The 19,336-nt window shown below is 36.3% G+C and overlaps 1 protein-coding gene and 2 non-coding genes across 5 annotated transcripts; 1 reads left to right on the top strand and 2 right to left on the bottom strand.

Annotated features, from left to right (window-relative positions):
* The first annotated feature begins 10,124 nt into the window (after positions 1-10,124).
* Positions 10,125-17,916, top strand: LOC120085174 (putative E3 ubiquitin-protein ligase LIN-1). Of its 3 annotated transcripts, none has more exons than XM_039041062.2 (17): positions 10,125-10,601; positions 11,132-12,161; positions 12,319-12,379; positions 12,517-12,894; positions 13,043-13,122; positions 13,207-14,472; positions 14,929-15,073; positions 15,155-15,412; positions 15,494-15,800; positions 15,875-15,999; positions 16,095-16,214; positions 16,310-16,435; positions 16,659-16,781; positions 16,877-16,987; positions 17,079-17,222; positions 17,328-17,588; positions 17,679-17,916. In XM_039041062.2, the coding sequence occupies exons 2-17, from the start codon at positions 11,224-11,226 to the stop codon at positions 17,694-17,696; spliced, it is 4,461 nt and encodes a 1,486-aa protein (XP_038896990.1). In that variant the 5' UTR covers positions 10,125-10,601; positions 11,132-11,223; the 3' UTR covers positions 17,697-17,916. The 3 variants fall into 3 exon arrangements, 2 of the variants coding, with proteins under 2 accessions (XP_038896990.1, XP_090173926.1); XR_005483838.2 differs by having other exon boundaries at positions 10,158-10,601; positions 16,099-16,214; XM_090317800.1 differs by having other exon boundaries at positions 10,236-10,601; positions 11,176-12,161.
* Positions 17,917-18,943: 1,027 nt separating this feature from the next.
* On the bottom strand, positions 18,944-19,014 carry LOC120087424 (small nucleolar RNA Z105). Its single transcript, XR_005484564.1, has one exon. It is a non-coding gene; the product is annotated as a small nucleolar RNA Z105 (small nucleolar RNA).
* A 91-nt stretch (positions 19,015-19,105) lies between these two features.
* On the bottom strand, positions 19,106-19,202 carry LOC120087429 (small nucleolar RNA Z161/Z228). The gene has a single exon (XR_005484570.1). It is a non-coding gene; the product is annotated as a small nucleolar RNA Z161/Z228 (small nucleolar RNA).
* Positions 19,203-19,336: the final 134 nt, after the last annotated feature.

Below are 19,336 nucleotides of genomic sequence, written 5' to 3'. Positions count from 1 at the left end.
GTTATACTTGGATAAACCACATAGACATAGGGTTGTTTTATTAGCCGAAAAGAACCTAAGTATCATTAGAAGAATTTTGTACTTCAATGTCGGTTGACAACCGACATTAAAGATAGTGTTATTAAAGCCCTTTAATGTCGGTTGTCTTTAATGTCGATTTTAAACCGACATTAAAGGGCTTTAATAACACTGTCTTTAATGTTGGTTGCAACCGACATTAAAGCCCTTTAATGAAATTTGAAACCGATATTAAAGCCCAGAATCTGTCAGTTTTATCAATTATTGTCAGTTTTTTTTAAATTCCATTGTCGAATCCATTTTTTTGGTAAAAAAGTATAACATGACACATCATCATCGAACACTGTGGTTATGACATATTATTTATGTATGGATTGCAAATCAATTACATTTAATCCACAAATTCTGCTATAAAATAATAATTTAAAAGTCCGTACAATATTTCAGCCCTTGAAAACACAAATTACAAATAATACAAAAATTATGATTTTACAAACATTATGAGTTTACTGTCCCTCTCCACTTAGTAAGTATGGATCCCTTCATAATTCTTCTTGAACAGACCCCCCCAGCTTCAGCAGTGTCTGGTTATAGCCATCTTTGTCTGACCACCGTTGTTCAAAGGATCACAAACAAAAAAGGTTTAAGACAAAGAATTGAAAGTGAAAATGTGATCAGAATTCATATTCAACTAACTATGTTTATCGGGAATGTGTATAAATGGTACATTCAAGGCAAAATTCTTTACTAGAGTTCCCCAAGAAAAAGTAAGAGGTTGCGATACCAAATCTTTACTCCTTTGTTGCACCTGCAAAACAAAAAAACTCAATAGTTGAATAAATGAGAGAATCTTCTTTCTAAAACTATCATCAACTAAAACTTATTAAAACTGTGAGTCAAACATTCTTTTAGTGTATTTAATTAGCATAATGCACATGTTCTCAAGCCAATCAATCGTTTAGTTCCTGCATCTATCGTTAGCTCCAGTGGCCTATCATGTAGCTCAATCGTTTAGTAAACGATCTCGTGCATAGGCTGTCGTTTAGCTACCGTGCCTATCGTTTGGCGTTGATACCTTATCATGAAACGCATTCGCCTATCGCTTAACGTCATCGCCTATCGCTTAGCATTCCACTTATCATGTAATGCGTCTGATCATCGTCTAGCGCTCATGCCCATCGCGTAGCACCATCGTGTAGTCTATCGCTTAGCGCTCACGCATCTACTATACGATCGTCCAGCGCTCGCCTACACGATCAACGATCGTCCAGCGTCCGTGCATCTGCTATACGATTGTCTAGTGCCCGCCTACATGATCGTCCAGTGCCCGTGCATATCTATACAATCGTCTAGCGCATCGCTTAGCTTCGCGCATTTACTATACGATCGTCTACCTCATCGTTTAGCTCCCCCATTTCAACACGATTGTCCAGCGCCTGCCTACACGATCGCCTACCTCATCATTTAGCTCCCCGCATTGCTACAAAATCGTTCAACCCCCACCTACACGATCGCCTACCTCATCGTGTACCACTACCCATTTGCTACACGATCGTCTTCTAGTGCCTTGCGCTCAACATTTCGCTTTCACTGCTCTTGCTCACGCATACCCAACGCAGGAGCAACTCTTGGCAACGCCTCTTGCCAATACTTCAACAAATGTATCATATACAACAAAACCATTAATAAAATTGAATTTCAAAGGCCATAGACACATAAAAAGGCCCAAATCTAGAAGCAGAGAGACATATTGAAGTGAAACCGCAGCTGGCTTTCATTGAGATATTTACACAAACAGTTGAGAGGCGTAACATAAAAACAAAAATTGCTGTGAGTTTAAGAGAGGAAAGAGAAGAAGAGCATATTGATCTGGACGGACGACGAACGACGAACTTTAGATCTTTAGATCTGGACTTCAGATCAAACGAGAACGGCGACACACACCACGTGGGAATATGAACTTCAGATCTGGAGACACATGATTAGCGTATGAAGTTTGGGTGCTTATGTATCAAACCAAGAGTATAAGACACAAAAAAATAACTAAAGAGGGAGTATTAGACTGGGCTGTGGCGCTTTGACAGAAGGTTGTGGTGCTTCAACAGAACGAGCAACAAATCTAGACGACTAAGTGCGATGGCGCGGGTTGCACGACGAACAGACCTGCACGAAAGCCAGATCTAACTCTTCACCCACGATCGATGGACGAATGGCAAGGGTTTGGAAGAGAGAAGTGAGAAAGAAGAGGGTCTGAAGAGGGAAGTGTGAGAATGAGGAGAAAAAGAAAATAGAAGGAGAGTGAAGAGGGAAAAGTGAAAAAAATTTGGGGGGGGGGCGGGGGGGGGGGGGGGGGGGGGGAGAATAATAGGGGGAGAGTGAAGAGGGAAAGATTAAGCGAGTCTTTAATGTCGGTGATCCGCTTTTCTTTTTTTAAAAAAAAATCGACATTATACATCCGATTTCACTTTTTTCAACCGACATTAAAGCCCAAAATTCTTGTAGTGTATAAATCTACCCAATTAATAGAATACTTCAGTGGCAGTTTAATAACTTTTATATGATAAAGTTATTAGAACACTTCAGTGGGAGATTAACAACATATACGATATGTTATTTTTAGCTCTAAGAGTTCACAATCAAGATTTAAGCGGTACTTCGTGTCACCCTAGGAGTGACCTCCATACGGAAAGTAATTTTAGCATAAATCTAGATTTTGGTGAATAAGAGGAAGTTGTTCAAACATGAATCAATTATTCGATATATAGATTTCAACTGGCATGTCTCCACATAGTTTACACCGTGAGATTCAAATGATACTCTGTGTCACCCTGGGAGTGACCTTCATACGGAAAGTGTTTGTATGAGTCATAACAAGGTAAACGGAGGAAGTTGTTTATAGTAAGTGAGTGAAGGATATATGTCAATACATCCTGGGATCACTTTCGTTAGTTTGAACTGTGAGATTCCTATGTTGCGCCTGTTGATTTGCTTTAGATGGCCCTTGCTAGTCGTTTAACGATGGCTATCCCCTTAGAGGGTTGTAACATAGGATTCGAAACAACTCAAACTCCAGAAATGGATAGGATTTCTTAGATCCATTCCGAACCTTGACTCTCCATTTCGGTAGCATAGTTGGGGTCAACCTTTGATGTCTGAAAACGGAGGGTTACACTTACAGAATTATTAAGAGTGTTAGTAATTTCGGACCAAAAACGATAACTAAACGACTATAGGAATAAGAGTTATTCCGGAGACTATAGGAATAAGAGTTATTTCGGAGATAGTGTTTGGTCAAAATTTTTTGCTTTAGTGAAGAAGTATCTGACTACCCCTCGGTAGCACGTATTCTGACTCACTAAAGTATCGTTGTAAATAAATAATGGCTTTGGGTATATTATTACTTTTTGCTAAAACTTGATTTTAGATTTAGTTACAATTTGCTAATTAGAATTTGTTTAAATTTTCTTAGCATGTCAAATTCTTCTAGAATACTCACTTCCGAATTAAATAACAGTAAAATCAAATCGACAAACAAATTATTAGCAGTTGATTATACCAAAAGAGTTTTGATAGAGGATTGTCTTCTATCTCCCAACTCATCTAAAATTTTGAATTATATAGATGAGAATGCAGAATTTAAACAACAAGATAAATATGATTTACTTGTTATCGAAGCATGTTTAGCGGAAAACGATAAAATTTGGATAATTAATTCAAGTGCTGCTAATCATGTTTGTACTATCTCACAGGAAACAAGTTCCTGGAGATAGTTGACAGAAGGTGAAATAATCTTTAAGGTAGGGACTAAGGAGGTTGTTTTAGCTAAAGCAGTGGGAGATATGAAGTTATTTGTAGGAGATAAGTACATTTATTTGAAAAATGTGCATTATATTCATTTTATGAAAAGGAATCTAATATCTATCTTTTGTTTGCTAAAACAAAATTATAAAGAGTAAACAGATTTGCTCTGCAAAATTAGAAAACAACTTGTATATGTTAAAACCAACTAAGGTTAAAGCCGTATTGAACATAAAGATGTTTAAAACTGCTGAGACTCATAAAAAAAGGAAAATTTCTCCAAATGCCTATCTTTGGCACTTGAGACTGGGTCAAACAAATCTCAACTGGATTGAGAGATTAGTTAAGAACGGTCTTCTAAGTAAGTTAGAAGATAATTCATTACCACCTTGTGAGTCCTGTCTTGAGGGTAAAATGACAAAAAGATCTTTTTCTGGAAAAGGTCTTAGAGCCAAAGAATCCTTAGAGCTGATTCACTCAAATCTTTGTGGGCCTCTAAATGTTAGAGCGAGAGGAGGTTATGAATATTTCATCAGCTTTATAGATGATTATTCCAGATATGGGCATGTTTACCTAATGCATCAAAAATTTGAAACTTTTGAAAAGTTCAAAGAGTATAAGGCTGAGGTTGAAAACCAATTAGGTAAAAATATTAAAATGCTTCGATCGGATCAAGGTGGTGAGTATATGGACTTAGAATTCCAGAACTCTTTGATAGAACATGAAATTCAGTCTCAACTCACAGCCCCTGGCATACCTCAACAAAACGTTGTGATAGAAAGGAGAAACAGAACCTTGTTGGACATGGTTCGTTCTATGATGAGTTACGCTCAGCTACCAAATTCTTTTTGGGGACATGCACTTGAAACTGCAATGTATATTTTGAACATAGTTCCCTCGAAAAGTATTTCTGAAACACCTTATGAGCTCTGGAGAGAACGTAAAGGAAATTTACCCCATTTCAGAATTTGGGGTTGCTCAGCACATGTGTTGGTGCAAAATCCTAAAAAGTTGGAACGGCGTTCAAAAGTATGCCTATTTGTAGGCTACCCAAAAGAAACAAAAAATGGTTACTTTTACGATCCTCAGGAAGACAAGGTATTTGTATTGACAAATGCAATCGTTCTGGAGGAAGACCATGTGAAGAATCATCAACCTCACAGTAAGCTAGTAATAGAAGAAATTTCCAGAAAAACGACAAATGTATCAACAAGAGTTGTTGATAGAGCAGGTCCATCAACAAGAATTTTTTATAGAGCATGTCCATCAACAAGAGTTGTTGATGAAATTGGGACTTCACATCTTTCTCAAGAGTTGAGAATGCCTCGTCATAGTGCGAGAGTTGTGCAACAGCCTAACTGGTACATGAGTTTAAATGAAGCTCAAGTCATCATACCAGATGATGGTTTAGATGATCCATTGTCTTTCAACCAAGCAATGAATGATGTGGATAAAGACTAATGGATTAAAACCATGGACCTTGAAATGGAATCTATGTATTTCTGTTATATCTGGGATCTTGTAGATCAACCTGAAGGGGTAAAACCCATCGGTTGCAAATGGATCACAAGAGAAAACGAGATCAAGCTGGTAAGTAACAGACCTACAAAGCAAGACTTGTGGCAAAAGGCTTTACCCAAAGAGATGGGGTAGGCTATGAAAAAACTTTCTCTCCAATTGCCATGATAAAGTCAATTAAAATACTCTTGTCCATAACTACATTTTATGATTATGAAATATGGAAAATGGATGTCAAGACAGCTATTCTGAATGGCTATCTTGAAGAGAATATCTATATGTCTCAATCGGAAGAGTTTATACAGCAGGATCAAGAGCAAAAGGTTTGCAAACTTAATCCATCTATTTATGGGTTGAGACAAGCTTCTAGATCCTGGAATATGAGATTTGACACTGCGATCAAATCTTATGGCTTTAAACAAAATGTTGACGAGCCCTATGTATACACGAAAATTGTTAACAAAACTGCCGCTTTTCTAATGTTGTATGTTGATGATATTCTACTCATTGGGAATGAGGTAGAATTTCTTGCTGACGTTAAGAGATGGCTGGCTTCGCAATTCCAAATAAAAGATTTAGGAGAAACACAGTATGTTCCTAAAATCCAAATAGTTCGGAATCGCAAGAACAAAACATTAGCATTATCTCAAGCATCTTATATAGACAAGATGTTGTCTAGGTATAAAATGCAGAATTCCAAGAAAGAATTGTTACCTTTCAGACATGGAATTCACCTGTCTAAGGAACAGAGTCCTAAGACACCTCAAGGGATTGAGAAGATGAATCGAATTCCATATGCATCAGCAGTAGGTAATTTAATGTATGCAATGTTGTGTACTCGTCCCGATATATGCTATGCAGTAGGAATAGTCAGCAGATTTCAGTCCAATCCTGGATATGATCATTGGACTGCTGTTAAGAACATTCTCAAGTATCTTCGAAGAACGAGAGATTATATGCTTATGTATGGTGCTAAGGATCTGATCCTTACTGGATATAATGATTCTGACTTCCAGATCGATATTGATTCGAGGAAATCAACTTCGGGGTCAGTATTCACTCTAAATGGATGAGCAGTTGTGTGGAGAAGTATCAAACAGAGTTGTCTTGCTGACTCCACAATGGAAGCTGAGTATGTAGCTGCAAGTGAAGCAACAAAAGAAGCAGTATGACTTAGAAAGTTCCTAACAGATCTAAAAGTAATTCCTAATATGCACCTACCTACCACTCTCTATTGTGACAACAGTGGAGCGCAAATTCAAAGGAACCATGAAGCCATAAAAGAGGAAAGCATATCGAGTGGAAGTACCATCTCATTAGGGAGATTTTACATAGAGGAGACGTAATTGTCACCCAGATTACTTTACAAGACAACTTAGTTGATCTGTTTACAAAGGCCCTCTTGGCTAAAATATTCGAGGGTCATCTAGTAGGACTAGATCTATGAGTTTCGCATCACTAGGGCAAGTGGGAGAATTTAAGGGCATTGTAATGCCCTAGTTTATTGTATTTGTACATTTTATTCTTTCCATATAAACTCAACATTGTATATATTTGTATATATTGATCCACTGGAGTTTTAGTCCAAGTGGGAGTATTGTTGGGTTTTATGTTCTAAAGCTCGCAGTTTGTAAAATGATAAACATTTTCTATAGTTAATAAACTTGTTATTGGTTTTATAAATTATATACATGAAAGTCTAAATCCAATAAACTAAGACCCATGACTATTACATGAGTACTTGAACTTTATGTGGAGACATAGAAGTGGATCAGGTTCGAGTAAATAGTCAAAATGATCTATAGTATATGAATAAGGTTAGGTACCTTATTCTGGTAACACTATTAGATGCGGCCTAGGTACCTTATTCTGGTAACACTATTAGATGCGGCCTACCCTGTAGTTGTTATAAAGAGTTATAAAGTGCTACATACGAAGTGATCCTAATTCGTACATGTTATGACATGAGGAATGGGGGTGTCCTATACAATGAGTTTGCATGAGATCAGACCGAGAAATAAGTCACTCTTACTTTATAACGTTGTTTACTGTATAAGACTGACTATTTCACTTAGATGACCTAGGTAACTCGATCTTAATCCTGAGCTAACTATGAACTCTGTTTATTTGGGATTATCCTTAGATTTGCATAGGTGAGGGTTGGCTCAAACAGCGCCGCTCAATAAGTCTCCCATTTCAGGGGTAAGATCTAATAGATAGCTGGGGACATAAGATGCAAGATGGAAATTACACCTACCCAGGTCTTGAACAAGGGGCCCCACCCTCTCACTGGGTTGAGAGAGTTTTGGTTTAGGGATTGGATCACAAACCAGTTGTTCATAGAGGATCAGTAGGAACTTGAGGAACAAGACGTAATCTCGGGGGTAAAACAGATATTTGACCTAGTCGTTATTACGAACAACCTGTGAAAGGTCGACTTACTAATTATGGTTAAATCATGTGGACATAATATATCTACAGTGAAGGGAGTACAACTATGGGCTTTAGTGGAGTGACCCATTAGTTAACGAATAGGGGTTAATTTGGTCTAATGAGTTTAGCCAATTAATCTCGGATCGTTAAAGCCCATGATTTGTAGGTCCGCGAGGTCTCCCTATTAGCTCGTAAATGGATTAGCTCTAGAGTAGCGTGATAAGTTAATTTGAAACGTTCAAATTAGAATTAAGAAAATTAGTAATTATATGAGAATAATTACGTGTATAATTTTAGAATTAAATGGAATAGGAAAATTAAATATATGAAGATGGATATGTGTAAAAAATTTAATATTTGATATTAAATTAATTAGTATTATTTAAAATTTAATTTTATAAAATTAATAAAAAATTTCAGTTTTAAAATCAAAATTGATTTTGAAATCAGTTTTGATGGAAATTGAAAAGTTGGTAACATGCACTAATGAAAAATGAAACAAAATTTCCTCCTCTTCATTTACTCGAAGCATGAGCTGCAACTCATGCAGTTGTCTTCCTTGCATAATGGTCTGCAATATATTGAAGAGATTGGGGTGAATTTGAGACATGCAATCAATAGAATTTTAGTTGAAAAATCGTGGTGAAGAAGGTACTCTTCAACTAGATTGCTCTTGTGAGCACTTCTCATAAATCCCTTGATTCAAGCTTGTTTTGGGTCCCATAACTCAATCTAGAGCACCAAGAGAATAGTGAGAAGATTTTGAGGTGGTCTGCAACAAGTTATGGAGAAGTTTGCAGCTGGAGATCGAGCTTTGAAAAAGTTCTACAAAGGTATGTTATGAAATCACTTGTTTCTGCAAAAACATGCTTTATATTTTGCCAAAATTAATGAATTAGAGTGCTTCATGATCCTTGTTGCTTCTGTTGTTGCTGATACAATCCTGCACGTCATGCTTCCCCTCGGGCTCAAGAGATGACCTCGAGGTGGGGTGTGACAGAAAATGTCTTCTCTAACACATCAACATCAATAATTTTCTCTCCACATAACAACAATTTTGAACCGATTTTAAATAATGTGGAATTGCAACCACTTGCTGATTAAAAATCTTGTAGTCTTAATTGCATCAACTCATAACGAACTTTAGGAAGATAACTATTTTTTTTATGACCATACATTTCTTTCAATTTTTTTCACAAAATACGAGAATCTTTTATCGTAAGATACTCCATTTTTAATCCCTCGTGGAGATGATGAAGAAGGAAAATCATAATTTTTGTTTTGTCTTGACTGGATGTTGTATTTTCTTCTTTAATTGTTTCTCCCAAATTCATAGCATCCAGGTGAATTTCGACATCAATCACTCATGACAAATAATTATTACCATTAATGTTAAGGGCTGAGAATTCTAATTTTGTAAGGTTTGTCACGATAACACCATCACAAAATATTTTATTTATATTAGAAATTTAATATGTACTAAATATGCGAAATAACATTTAATTTATTAATTATAATAAAAAGAGAAAAAACCGACCTACCTTTAGCGAATAGAAGCAACAGAACTTGTGTTGATAACGTGTTGTGAAATTGAGGAGCACAACGGATATGGAGAAAATATAATATAATAATAATAAAATAAAATAACTAAAATTATGAACATTTAGTGAAAATTTGAAGTAGATTTCTCATCAATGTATGTGATTTTAAGATCCACAAAACGTCACTATTTATAGGCAAAGTGACAAGTAGAATGTGGTTTTACATGGACACCAAAGAATGAATAACTACAACGTACATGAACGACATGAATATTGACACATGACTTTTAAGACACTAAGCAATGAATATCTATTTATTTTTATAATATTTATAATAGCAATTTAATTATAACTTAATTTGCTTTGGAGTGGGTAAATTTCTCGCCAAAAGATGGCATTTTGGTCATGTGGAAATTTGAAGACAGTTGATAAAACGATGACGATGACATACAATTTTTCACAATCGCAAAACGAGGCTACCAATTCTAGGAGTGAGCAAAGTAATCCGAAAAACCGAACTGAACGATCGAAATCAGCTGAATCGAAGGTGGTCAGACGGTGTATTATCAAATTTGATCGACGATCTGTTTTGTTAAATAACAAACAACGGTCGATTGGGTTAACATTATTAAAAATATATAATTATAATTTTATTAAAAAAAAAAAAACATGCATGGATGGAAAGATGGAAAATTAGCAATACATAATTACATTACATCCCATTAATGCTCAAAACTATGTGCAATAATGATTTTCTAAAAATGAAAAATCACATTGAATTTATAAAATAGTTAATTAATTACATTCTCTCTTTTCATCCTCTACCAACTCTCAAGAAATCAACCCAATCTTTTCATTCTCCATCTTCTTTTGCTCCATCTTTTTCTTTTCAAATATCCATGGTTTTGTTTCTTCCTTCCTTCTCTCTTATTTTTCTTCGCATGTTTTTTTTTTTTTTTTTTTTTTGTCTCTTTCTAAGTTTGTTAATCTCTCTCTATCTTTGATTATTTTTTTATTTACTTCTCTTCATATGATGGACCAATTCCTTATTAATTTTTAATTCTAATGCTAAAAGCGATTGTTATTAATTAAGAAATGATTGCAAGTCTTCAGTTTGATTATCTCTCTGAAAACGGCAGCCGGCAGCTAAATCTACCCCCATCCAGCTGCCGGCCATCAATCATTCTTCATCTCTCTATGTGCAAGAATATCTTGCTGACTGATTCTCACAACAATGAAGTTGCTTCGATGAAGAAAAAAAAGTCCTGGATTGACTTTCATTTTGATCGGCAGGTCAGTTCACTGTTTGCACGAGTGCTTCTTCTGAAACTGATTTTTGTTGATGTGTTTCGCTCTGTGTAATTGTATAGTTCTGTCATTGTTTTAGTCGAACCATGTCCTAATCCTTCGTAGTCTCTCTCCTCCCCTCTCTCTCTGTAGTTTGGTTAGTGATTCTTGTGACAAAATGTGAAGTTGATTAGCTGAAGAAAAGTCCAGGATCAACTTCGATTGGATGTCTGTTCATTGCTTCTTATGTACGATTGTTTCTGAAACTAATTTTCGTTGATATTTTGAATCTGCGTAATTTTTAGCAGTCATACATCTGTACTCTCATTGTTTTGGTAGAATTGTGTCCTTATAATCCGTTGTAAACTGTGCCGCTTATTTCGTAACAAAATTCTTATCGGCTGATTTGATTGTTGGTAGATGAAGAATTGTCGAGTGAAATTGATGTGTTTGTAGTTTCGATAAAGAAATATAGCTTTCTAGTTTTGGATACATGAACAATTTTCCTTTATCCAATTTCTTCTCCTTCCTTGCAGCAACCGAAGAAAAAGCTAACAGAAGTAATGATTTTACATCTTAGGTTTTAACACAAGTGAAGAGAGAAGTGGGGGGAGAACTGTGTTGAAGGATGGCTGGCGAATATAGGTTCGCAATGGACCAGAAGGACATTGCGAGGATATTGGTTGCCACCATTGATGATTTCACCCGAGGTCGTTTGATCAACAAAGAGCAGAGAAACCTTCACAAAGAGCAGTGTGCTGAGAGATTGGCAGCTGGTGGAAGCAATGACAAAGATACAGATGTTAGGTACTCTGATCAAGCAGTGCTGGCTAATTTGGATTGGGGTATTGAAGCCCTTGAGGAGGCTCTAAACACATCCAATTTGGAGACTAAACTTGCACGACTTGACCATGCGGAGAAGATGCTTCAAGTGTGTGCCTTGTTGAACACTAACGAGAAAACTGCCGGGGTTCCCAATTTCTACCTTTCTGCATGGGCCCACCTAAATCTTTCATATCTCTGGAAATTGCGAGGAAATGTTCACAACTCAGTCCTCCATATTCTTGAGATGTTTATTGTGGATCCTTTCTTTTCACGCAATGATTTTGCTCCTGAACTCTGGAAAGAACTCTTTCTTTCGCACATGAGCTCAATTGTTGGGTGGTATTTAGAGGAGAGGCACAGACTTGTGATCGAATTGATTCCTGATTCTTCTGATTTATCCTTCACAGCTGATTTAGATCAATTCTCCAATGAATCTTTGATATTTTCGCTTAGGCCTGATCAAGCAGAGAAATTACAGAAGTTGGAGCAGCTTTATGGAGACTCTTTGGATGAGAATACGAGGCTCTTCGCTAAATACTTCAAGGACTGTATGAATTATGATTCAAGCTCCACCAAGAAGGTTGCCCAAATGTTGCCAATCGCAGAGCCACCTATGACTCCTCTTCATGAAGTGAGCCGCTCAATTCCCGATTACATAAAATTTGGACCTATTTTACCCAAGAATGCCGGGTTTTCACCCATCATACCAAAATCTAAAGATGGTGCAACAGAATCAAGTAGGTAGGATTCCAAAATTCTCATTATGACTCCTCTAAAAATGCAAATGTAAACTAGTTATTGGTTATCGTAAAATTTTCAAGTGAATAAGTATTGTAATTATTTTCAATTTGTTAGTTGTTACTTCCTTTTTCTAACTAAATATTTGGGTTTCAAACAGGCCAAAGGGGACTTCTAGTCCAGCCAACAACACAGAGAAATTTGCAGGGTGGTATTCTCAGGTTTGTCTCAAGTTCAAATTTCATTTATCATCATTTCAATTGCTAGAAAGGTCTACATATATACACCAGAAGGAACTCTTCTGGTTTGAGTCGTAACTCAGTAATAACATAAGCTCTGTTTTGATTTATCTTGCTAGAATGATTCGTTAGAGGAGAATGAGGATGATTCTGAACAGGAACCTTACGATTCTTATGATCTCAGCGATACTGCGACTTATAAATTACTATCGCCTAGTAGCACAAGGACATCAGAGGATGAGCAAATAGAACTTAAAGGGGAGGTGTCGAAAATGGAGAATCGCAAACATTCTCCCACCATTTTTTCTCCAATTACATCTCCTTCAGTCCCTTCACCGAAAGTTCTCTCTCCAACAACAAATGAGAAGAAAAGTGAATCGCGTACATTGCGACTGCTATCCAGTCGTTTTGGCGAACAACGTGATGCTACCTCTGTCCTTGGATCACCAGCTACAAGAAGCGATTACAGCTTCAGTTCGGTAGAATCTGATGGTGAAGTGAGTGTTTGTCTCTTGCTAATCTTGCTTTCTTAACACTTCTTTTTTTATGTATTTCTGTTATTTGTTTCATTTTTTTCCCTTTGCACAATTGCAATTGGAAAAGCTGTCTTTTAATTGCAACTGCTCTTTAATTTTTTACTTGAAGAAAGATCGCCACAGGAGAAAATATAAGCAAACGCACAATGCAAACTATGACAACGTGAGTTGCCAAGACTTCAAGAATTGGTAATTACAATATTTCACTTCCACTAACTTGAGCTGTTATTTTATACAAGATAAGTGCCTTGAAACTTCTTAAATTGTTAACAGTTCAATCGATAAACTTGAGGAGGAAAGCAGAAGCCGGTCGTCTGAGAATGTGACACATATAGTACGACCCCCCAAAGATTTCGTATGCCCCATAACAGGTCAGATTTTCAGTGATCCTGTTACTCTCGAAACTGGACAGACTTATGAAAGAAAAGCAATTCAGGAATGGTTGAAAAGAGGAAATACAACGTGCCCCATTACGCGGCAGCCATTATCTTCAACTGTAATGCCCAAAACGAATTATGTCTTGAAAAGACTGATAACATCTTGGCAGGAACAAGATTCTGATCTTGCTCAGGATTATTTGTGGACTAGTACATCAGCAAGTACTGTTGGTTCTACCTTTAAAAAGAGGAGTTCTATGGCATCTACTCCTTGCCGATCATTTCACGGTCCTCTTAACAGCACGTACGAGTTTCTTATCCAAAAAGGCAAAAGATTAATGCAAGAAGCAGTGTCTTTATCGCCCACTAGTGTAATATCTCAAGCCACTGTCGAGAAAATCATTAACAGTTTAAAACCTTTTGTCTCTTGTCTTTGTAATTTCGAGAACTTGAAACAATGTGAGACTGCTGTGCTCGCTATAGCAGGGTTCTGGAAGGACTCAAAAGGTGACCTAGCAGTCCATTCCTACTTATCCGAATTGGCTGTTGTGAACGGCTTTATGGAAATACTGTTAAATTCTCGGGAAAGAGAAGTCCTTAGAACCTCGATTTATGTTCTTTCTGAGATTATTTGTGCAGATGGAAGTGTTGGAGAGTCCCTTAGTAGTCTAGATTCAGATTTTGATTGCCTAGCATCTTTGCTGACGAGTGGATTGTCAGAGGCTTCTGTTCTTATGTGCCTGCTAAGGCCCACATTTACTCAGTTGTCAGCTCATGACCTTATACCTTCCCTAGCCCAGCTGCTTCAAAAGAAAAATGAAGATTTTGATGATCTGCCATTTGTAGTAGAGCCAAAAGATGCTGCTATCGCAATGCTTGAACAGGTTTTTATGGGAGGGGATGAAAATAGCCAATCTCGAAATGTGGAGAATCTTATCTCTGCTGAAGGAATCCCTGCATTAGTTAAGTTTCTGGATGAGGCAGAAGTGAGGAGGCCAATACTTTCCATACTTTTATGTTGTATGCGAGGTGACAAAGGTTGCAAGGACTCAATTGCAGAGAAGATTGAGCTTGCTCCAATTCTTGAGCTATTTCATGCAGGAAATGAGGACGATAGAGGCTTGTGTGTGGCTTTTCTGTCAGAGCTGGTTCAAATGAATAGGTACAATAATACTAATTCACTTGAAAACAAAATTTGTCTGTAACCAGTCCTAAAAATTTCTATTATTCCTTATTTCATGAACGAATAATAGAAAATAAAGCTTTTGTTATTCATAACCTTAGGTAAAGGTTTAAGCAGCCTATGACTACTGAAAATCAACTGATTCTGAAACTTCTCTTCTTTATTTTATTTTATTTTCTCCTGAATTTATGGTTTGGATCAATAACTTTTGTTGTACGAGTAATGTCAAACACCATAAGCAACATTACAGCCAGTTTTCTTAAATTAAAATAGCAACAAAGCATTATTAACTCCTGAAACCTGATTAGAAATTATCCATATGGCCTGTATGGTATTTGACATGTTACACATTCCCATATTTATCCAATATCTGTATCTGGTTAATTCCGCATCATAACTCGATTTCAATTCCTTGTGATTGTTGAGAAATTACAGGAGGACACAATGCAATCAAATTTTGCAGAAAATTAAAGATGAAGGAGCATTCAGTACGATGCATACACTTGTCACACATCTTCAAATGGCTGCAACTGAGCAACACCCGGGCATTGCTTCTCTTCTTCTCCAGCTGGATCTACTGGTTTGACTAAACCCTATAATAGCTTGCATGCGAAAATCATTTTCCACATGGAAACTAATAGACAATCCGGCTTTGTGTTAGGTTGAACCACGAAAAATGAGCATTTACCGAGAAGAATCTATAGATGCACTGTTCGAAGCTTTTCATAGAAATGACAACTATAGCTCTCAAATTGCAGCTGTAGATGCTTTATTATATTTATCTGGGCGATTGACTTCCTCAGGAAAGTGCTATACAAAAGTGTGGTTGCTCAAACTTGCAGGATTTGATCAGCCTTACAATGCTTTAATGAAGGACGAGGAACTGAGGAAGCCTGACAACGAATTATCAGAGAGAGAGGTTTGCATTTTTAAGAATTTATAATTTCTAAGCAACTTATTTCACTGTACATCCCTTCGTTTCTAAATCTGGATATTACAGGAGGAAGAGAAGGCAATCAACGTATGGGAAAAAAGGGTAGCACTTGTTCTTTGTAACCATGAAAGGGGGTACATTTTTAAAGTTATGAAAGAATGCTTGAAGAGTAAATCCTTAGAGATGGCAAAGTCCTGTCTTGTCATCGTTTCTTGGCTCTGCCACATGGTTTCGATGCTCCCAGAAACTGGGGTACGAGAGACTGCTCGCAGGTTCTTGCTTGATGAACTTGTAAACGTTCTACAGTCTTCTAATAGCCTGGAGGATAAGATTTTGGCATGTCTTGCTTTAAAAACTTTCATCAGCGATCCAGGTGACATTTGTTTGTGACTTTGACATTATGTATATTTTGTTGAAATGGAATTAACTTCGTTATCGATTATGAAGCTGCACTTGAGGGACTAGGACTTCATGCAAGATCCATCAATAAAACGTTGAGAAAACTCAGGAAAAACTCATCGGTCGTCAATGATATAATGAAAGCCTTGATGAACTTGCCATCTGTTGATGCAGTAAGTCGGGTTGGGGGAAATGGTTCTATTCTTAGTTCGTACTAAAAGTGGATGCATGATTTACTACTGATCTTCTTCTATCTTCTGTCCATTAGACAGAGCTCTGGAGTTACACTGAAGTTGGTGCACTAGATTCCAGCTCAAATGGAGAGGTTTTGTCGTTGGTTCATTTGGATGGGCGAGTTTTAAGCAGTCACTCGGATGGAACCATCAAGGTATAAATTTGAACATGCTACCTTGGTCTAAGTTAAGATCACGTGTAAAATCACCATATTTTCTTACTACATATACTTGGATATCATGCTTTTAGGTTTGGGATGCTGGAAATAAAAGGTTAATCCAAGAAGCTCGCAAGCACACAAAAGCAGTAACATGCCTTTGTGTTTCCTCTTCGGGGGACACAATATACAGCGGTTCCTTAGACAAAACAATTCGGGTAAACTTTTTGATGATCAAGTTTTCTTTAAAAGAGAAACCAGGTACTTGGTTTCTTCAAACAATATAGTGATCAGATCAATTAGCATTCGGAGGGACAAGATTCAATCTGATTTTGGCTCCAGTTCTACTGGTGGCCTTACTCTTTCTCACTGCATCTGAAAGCAAATCTTATTTTGATCGAACTTCCACCATTAATTCTCAGAAAACCACCACTTTTATAGGTATGGATCATCAAATCTGAAGAAATACAGTGTGTTCAAGTCCACGAAGTGAAGGAGCCAGTTTATGACTTAAAAGTTAATGCCAATGTCGCATGCTTTGTTTCTCAAGGATCTGGCGTTAAGGTAACCGTGGTTTAAGCTACCATAGGTGAAGAACCAATATCCATAAGAATCAATACTCTTGCTAATATATGTGTTGGATTGGATTATTATTACAGGTGTTCAACTTCTCTGGAATACCAAAGCATATAAATTTCAACAAATACGTCAAGTGCCTGGCCTTAACAGAAGATAAAGTCTATTGCGGTTGCTCTGGTGACTGCATATTGGTACACCCAAGTCCTAGAACAAATAAAGGGAATTACAAATTTCAACCAATAAGGGTACTTTTTTATGATGAGTTCAACTTTTAATTGGCAGGAGGTGGATTTGTCCAAAAATACTACAAGCACATTCTATACTGGTGTACGAAAATTGCTTTGGAAACAAAACATCTACTCCTTACACCTCCAAGGGGACCTACTGTTCGCTGCTGGTTCAGTAGTGGATGGAACAGCAGGAAAGGTACATCAAATCAACAGACTAATATGATACCATTGAATCAAATACTTATAATGATTATTATTCAATTAAATAACATGTTTACTTTCGATTTTGTCAATGTGAAAGATATTTTCGCTGTCAAACAAGACACCAGTAGGATCCTTTTCAACTGTAGTTGACATGCATCACATGGCCGTAAGCACCGACTTCTTGTTTACAGCCTCCAGATTGGGCATGTTAATAGAGATATGGTCGAAAGAAAAATACACAAAAATTGGTTCAATTAAATTAGGTAGTACTGCTAATGGTAGCCACACAAAGATTACTTCGCTAATTTCAGATGATGGAGGATTGCTACTTGCTGGTACCTCCGATGGAAAGATACAGGTTTGTTTGTAAACTACTCATTTTTAGTTCTTCACTAATGTAATTTCTCAAATATTGATCGAGATCTTTTCTTGTTTTCCATGAATTCAGGTTTGGTCTCTGGAATGACCACCGTTAACACCATTAGGCAAAAATCGAATCTCTACCATATTTTACGTGTAAATACGAATTCAACTCTTATTATCCTTCTATATTTATAGATACAATTGGTGCGTTGAATAAATATTATCACATGTTAAATACATTCCATGTACAAACCCCTTAGGAATAAAGACCCTATCATTATTAATTTATTGAAATCCAAATCGGTTGAATTGGATTTTTTATAGTTATGGCACAGAAAAGTCGTTTATTCCACTCGATTTCCATATGTTTTCTTATAAAGTTTCCTTGTCCACCGCAGCATATTGTAACTTGGAAAAATAATTAGTCCTCCGAAGCACAAAATATACTAAAAATGTTACCAGGCATGGGAATTATTATAAATGATATAATAAAACAATAATCTAAAACCTTGAACCTCATTTGATAATCATTTAATTTTTTTTTATTATTAAAAATTAGACCTATTTCATCCACATTTTTACATTGATTTACATTTTTTGAACATTGATTTGCATATTTTGAATAGAATGATTGATTTCTTAACAACATTTCAAAAACAAAAAAATTTTAAAGTAAAAATAATATCTATAGGCTTAATTATTAAAAATATAAATAAAATAATTACAAAAGAGGACCTATTTGATCCATATTCTTACCCTATTTACATTTATTTTCTAAATAGAACGATTGAATTCTAACCAAATTTTAAAAACAATTTGAACATAACAAAAAAAATTGTGAAAGTAAACACTTAATTTAAAAAAACAAAAACAAAAATAAAACAATACTAAAAAATAAAATGATTAAGAAATGAGGACCTTAGAAAACAATATATTTACGAAGCATACAGACTTTTCCTAACACCAATTTCTCAGAAAATCTACCCAAAATGATTTTCAAAACTGTACTCCCGCTGTTACACAAAATGACTAAGACTAATATATTGAAAACAAAAAGTTAGTTTCAAATCCAGGGATTATAAATTCAATGGATTTTTATGAATTAAACCGAAATAATTAATAATCAGGCATGTTTGATCACTATAAGCTGGTGTTTGGCACTCAGAATGAAAAGGACTTTATAACTTGTATATTTCAAATTCACCGATCCTTCAATCTCATGCCAAATACTAGTTTCCTCCTCATGGTGCCCCACCTCAAACAAAATACATAACCAGAAGGAAAACGAAAAATCTGAAAACCGAAAGGTAACATTTCAAGATAGGATTTAAGAAAACAAAAAGCAAGCATTCAGTATGAGTAGGAGGTTGATATTCCAGTCATTAAATTGATCGGACATGTTTAAATCATCATCACTATGCTTGCAACGATCAGACTGTAAGAAAATCGAACTCAGAATTCGAAAGAAAATAAAACACAAAGTGAAATACAAGAAGAGAAGTACAAAAACTAGACCATCAGAAAAAGTGGATCATTGCATCAGTAGCGACACGTAATGCGTCTCAGACGACCGTCGTGAGAATTTGAATCCAAATTCGTCATCTGGCTCATAATCAAGTACAAACTATAACAAAAGATACGCAGTACATGAAGCAGAAGCCATAAGAAAGAGATAAGAACACGAAGCTGTTGCAGGGGAAGAAGGCAACTTTGTGCCCTAAAGATCGAAAACGATGAACAGAA

This window comes from Benincasa hispida, chromosome 9 (genome assembly GCF_027475165.1).
Source record: "Benincasa hispida cultivar pf3 chromosome 9, pf3_genome.v1.1, whole genome shotgun sequence".
NCBI lineage: Eukaryota > Viridiplantae > Streptophyta > Magnoliopsida > Cucurbitales > Cucurbitaceae > Benincasa > Benincasa hispida.
This window is presented reverse-complemented; position numbering and strand designations above follow the sequence as displayed.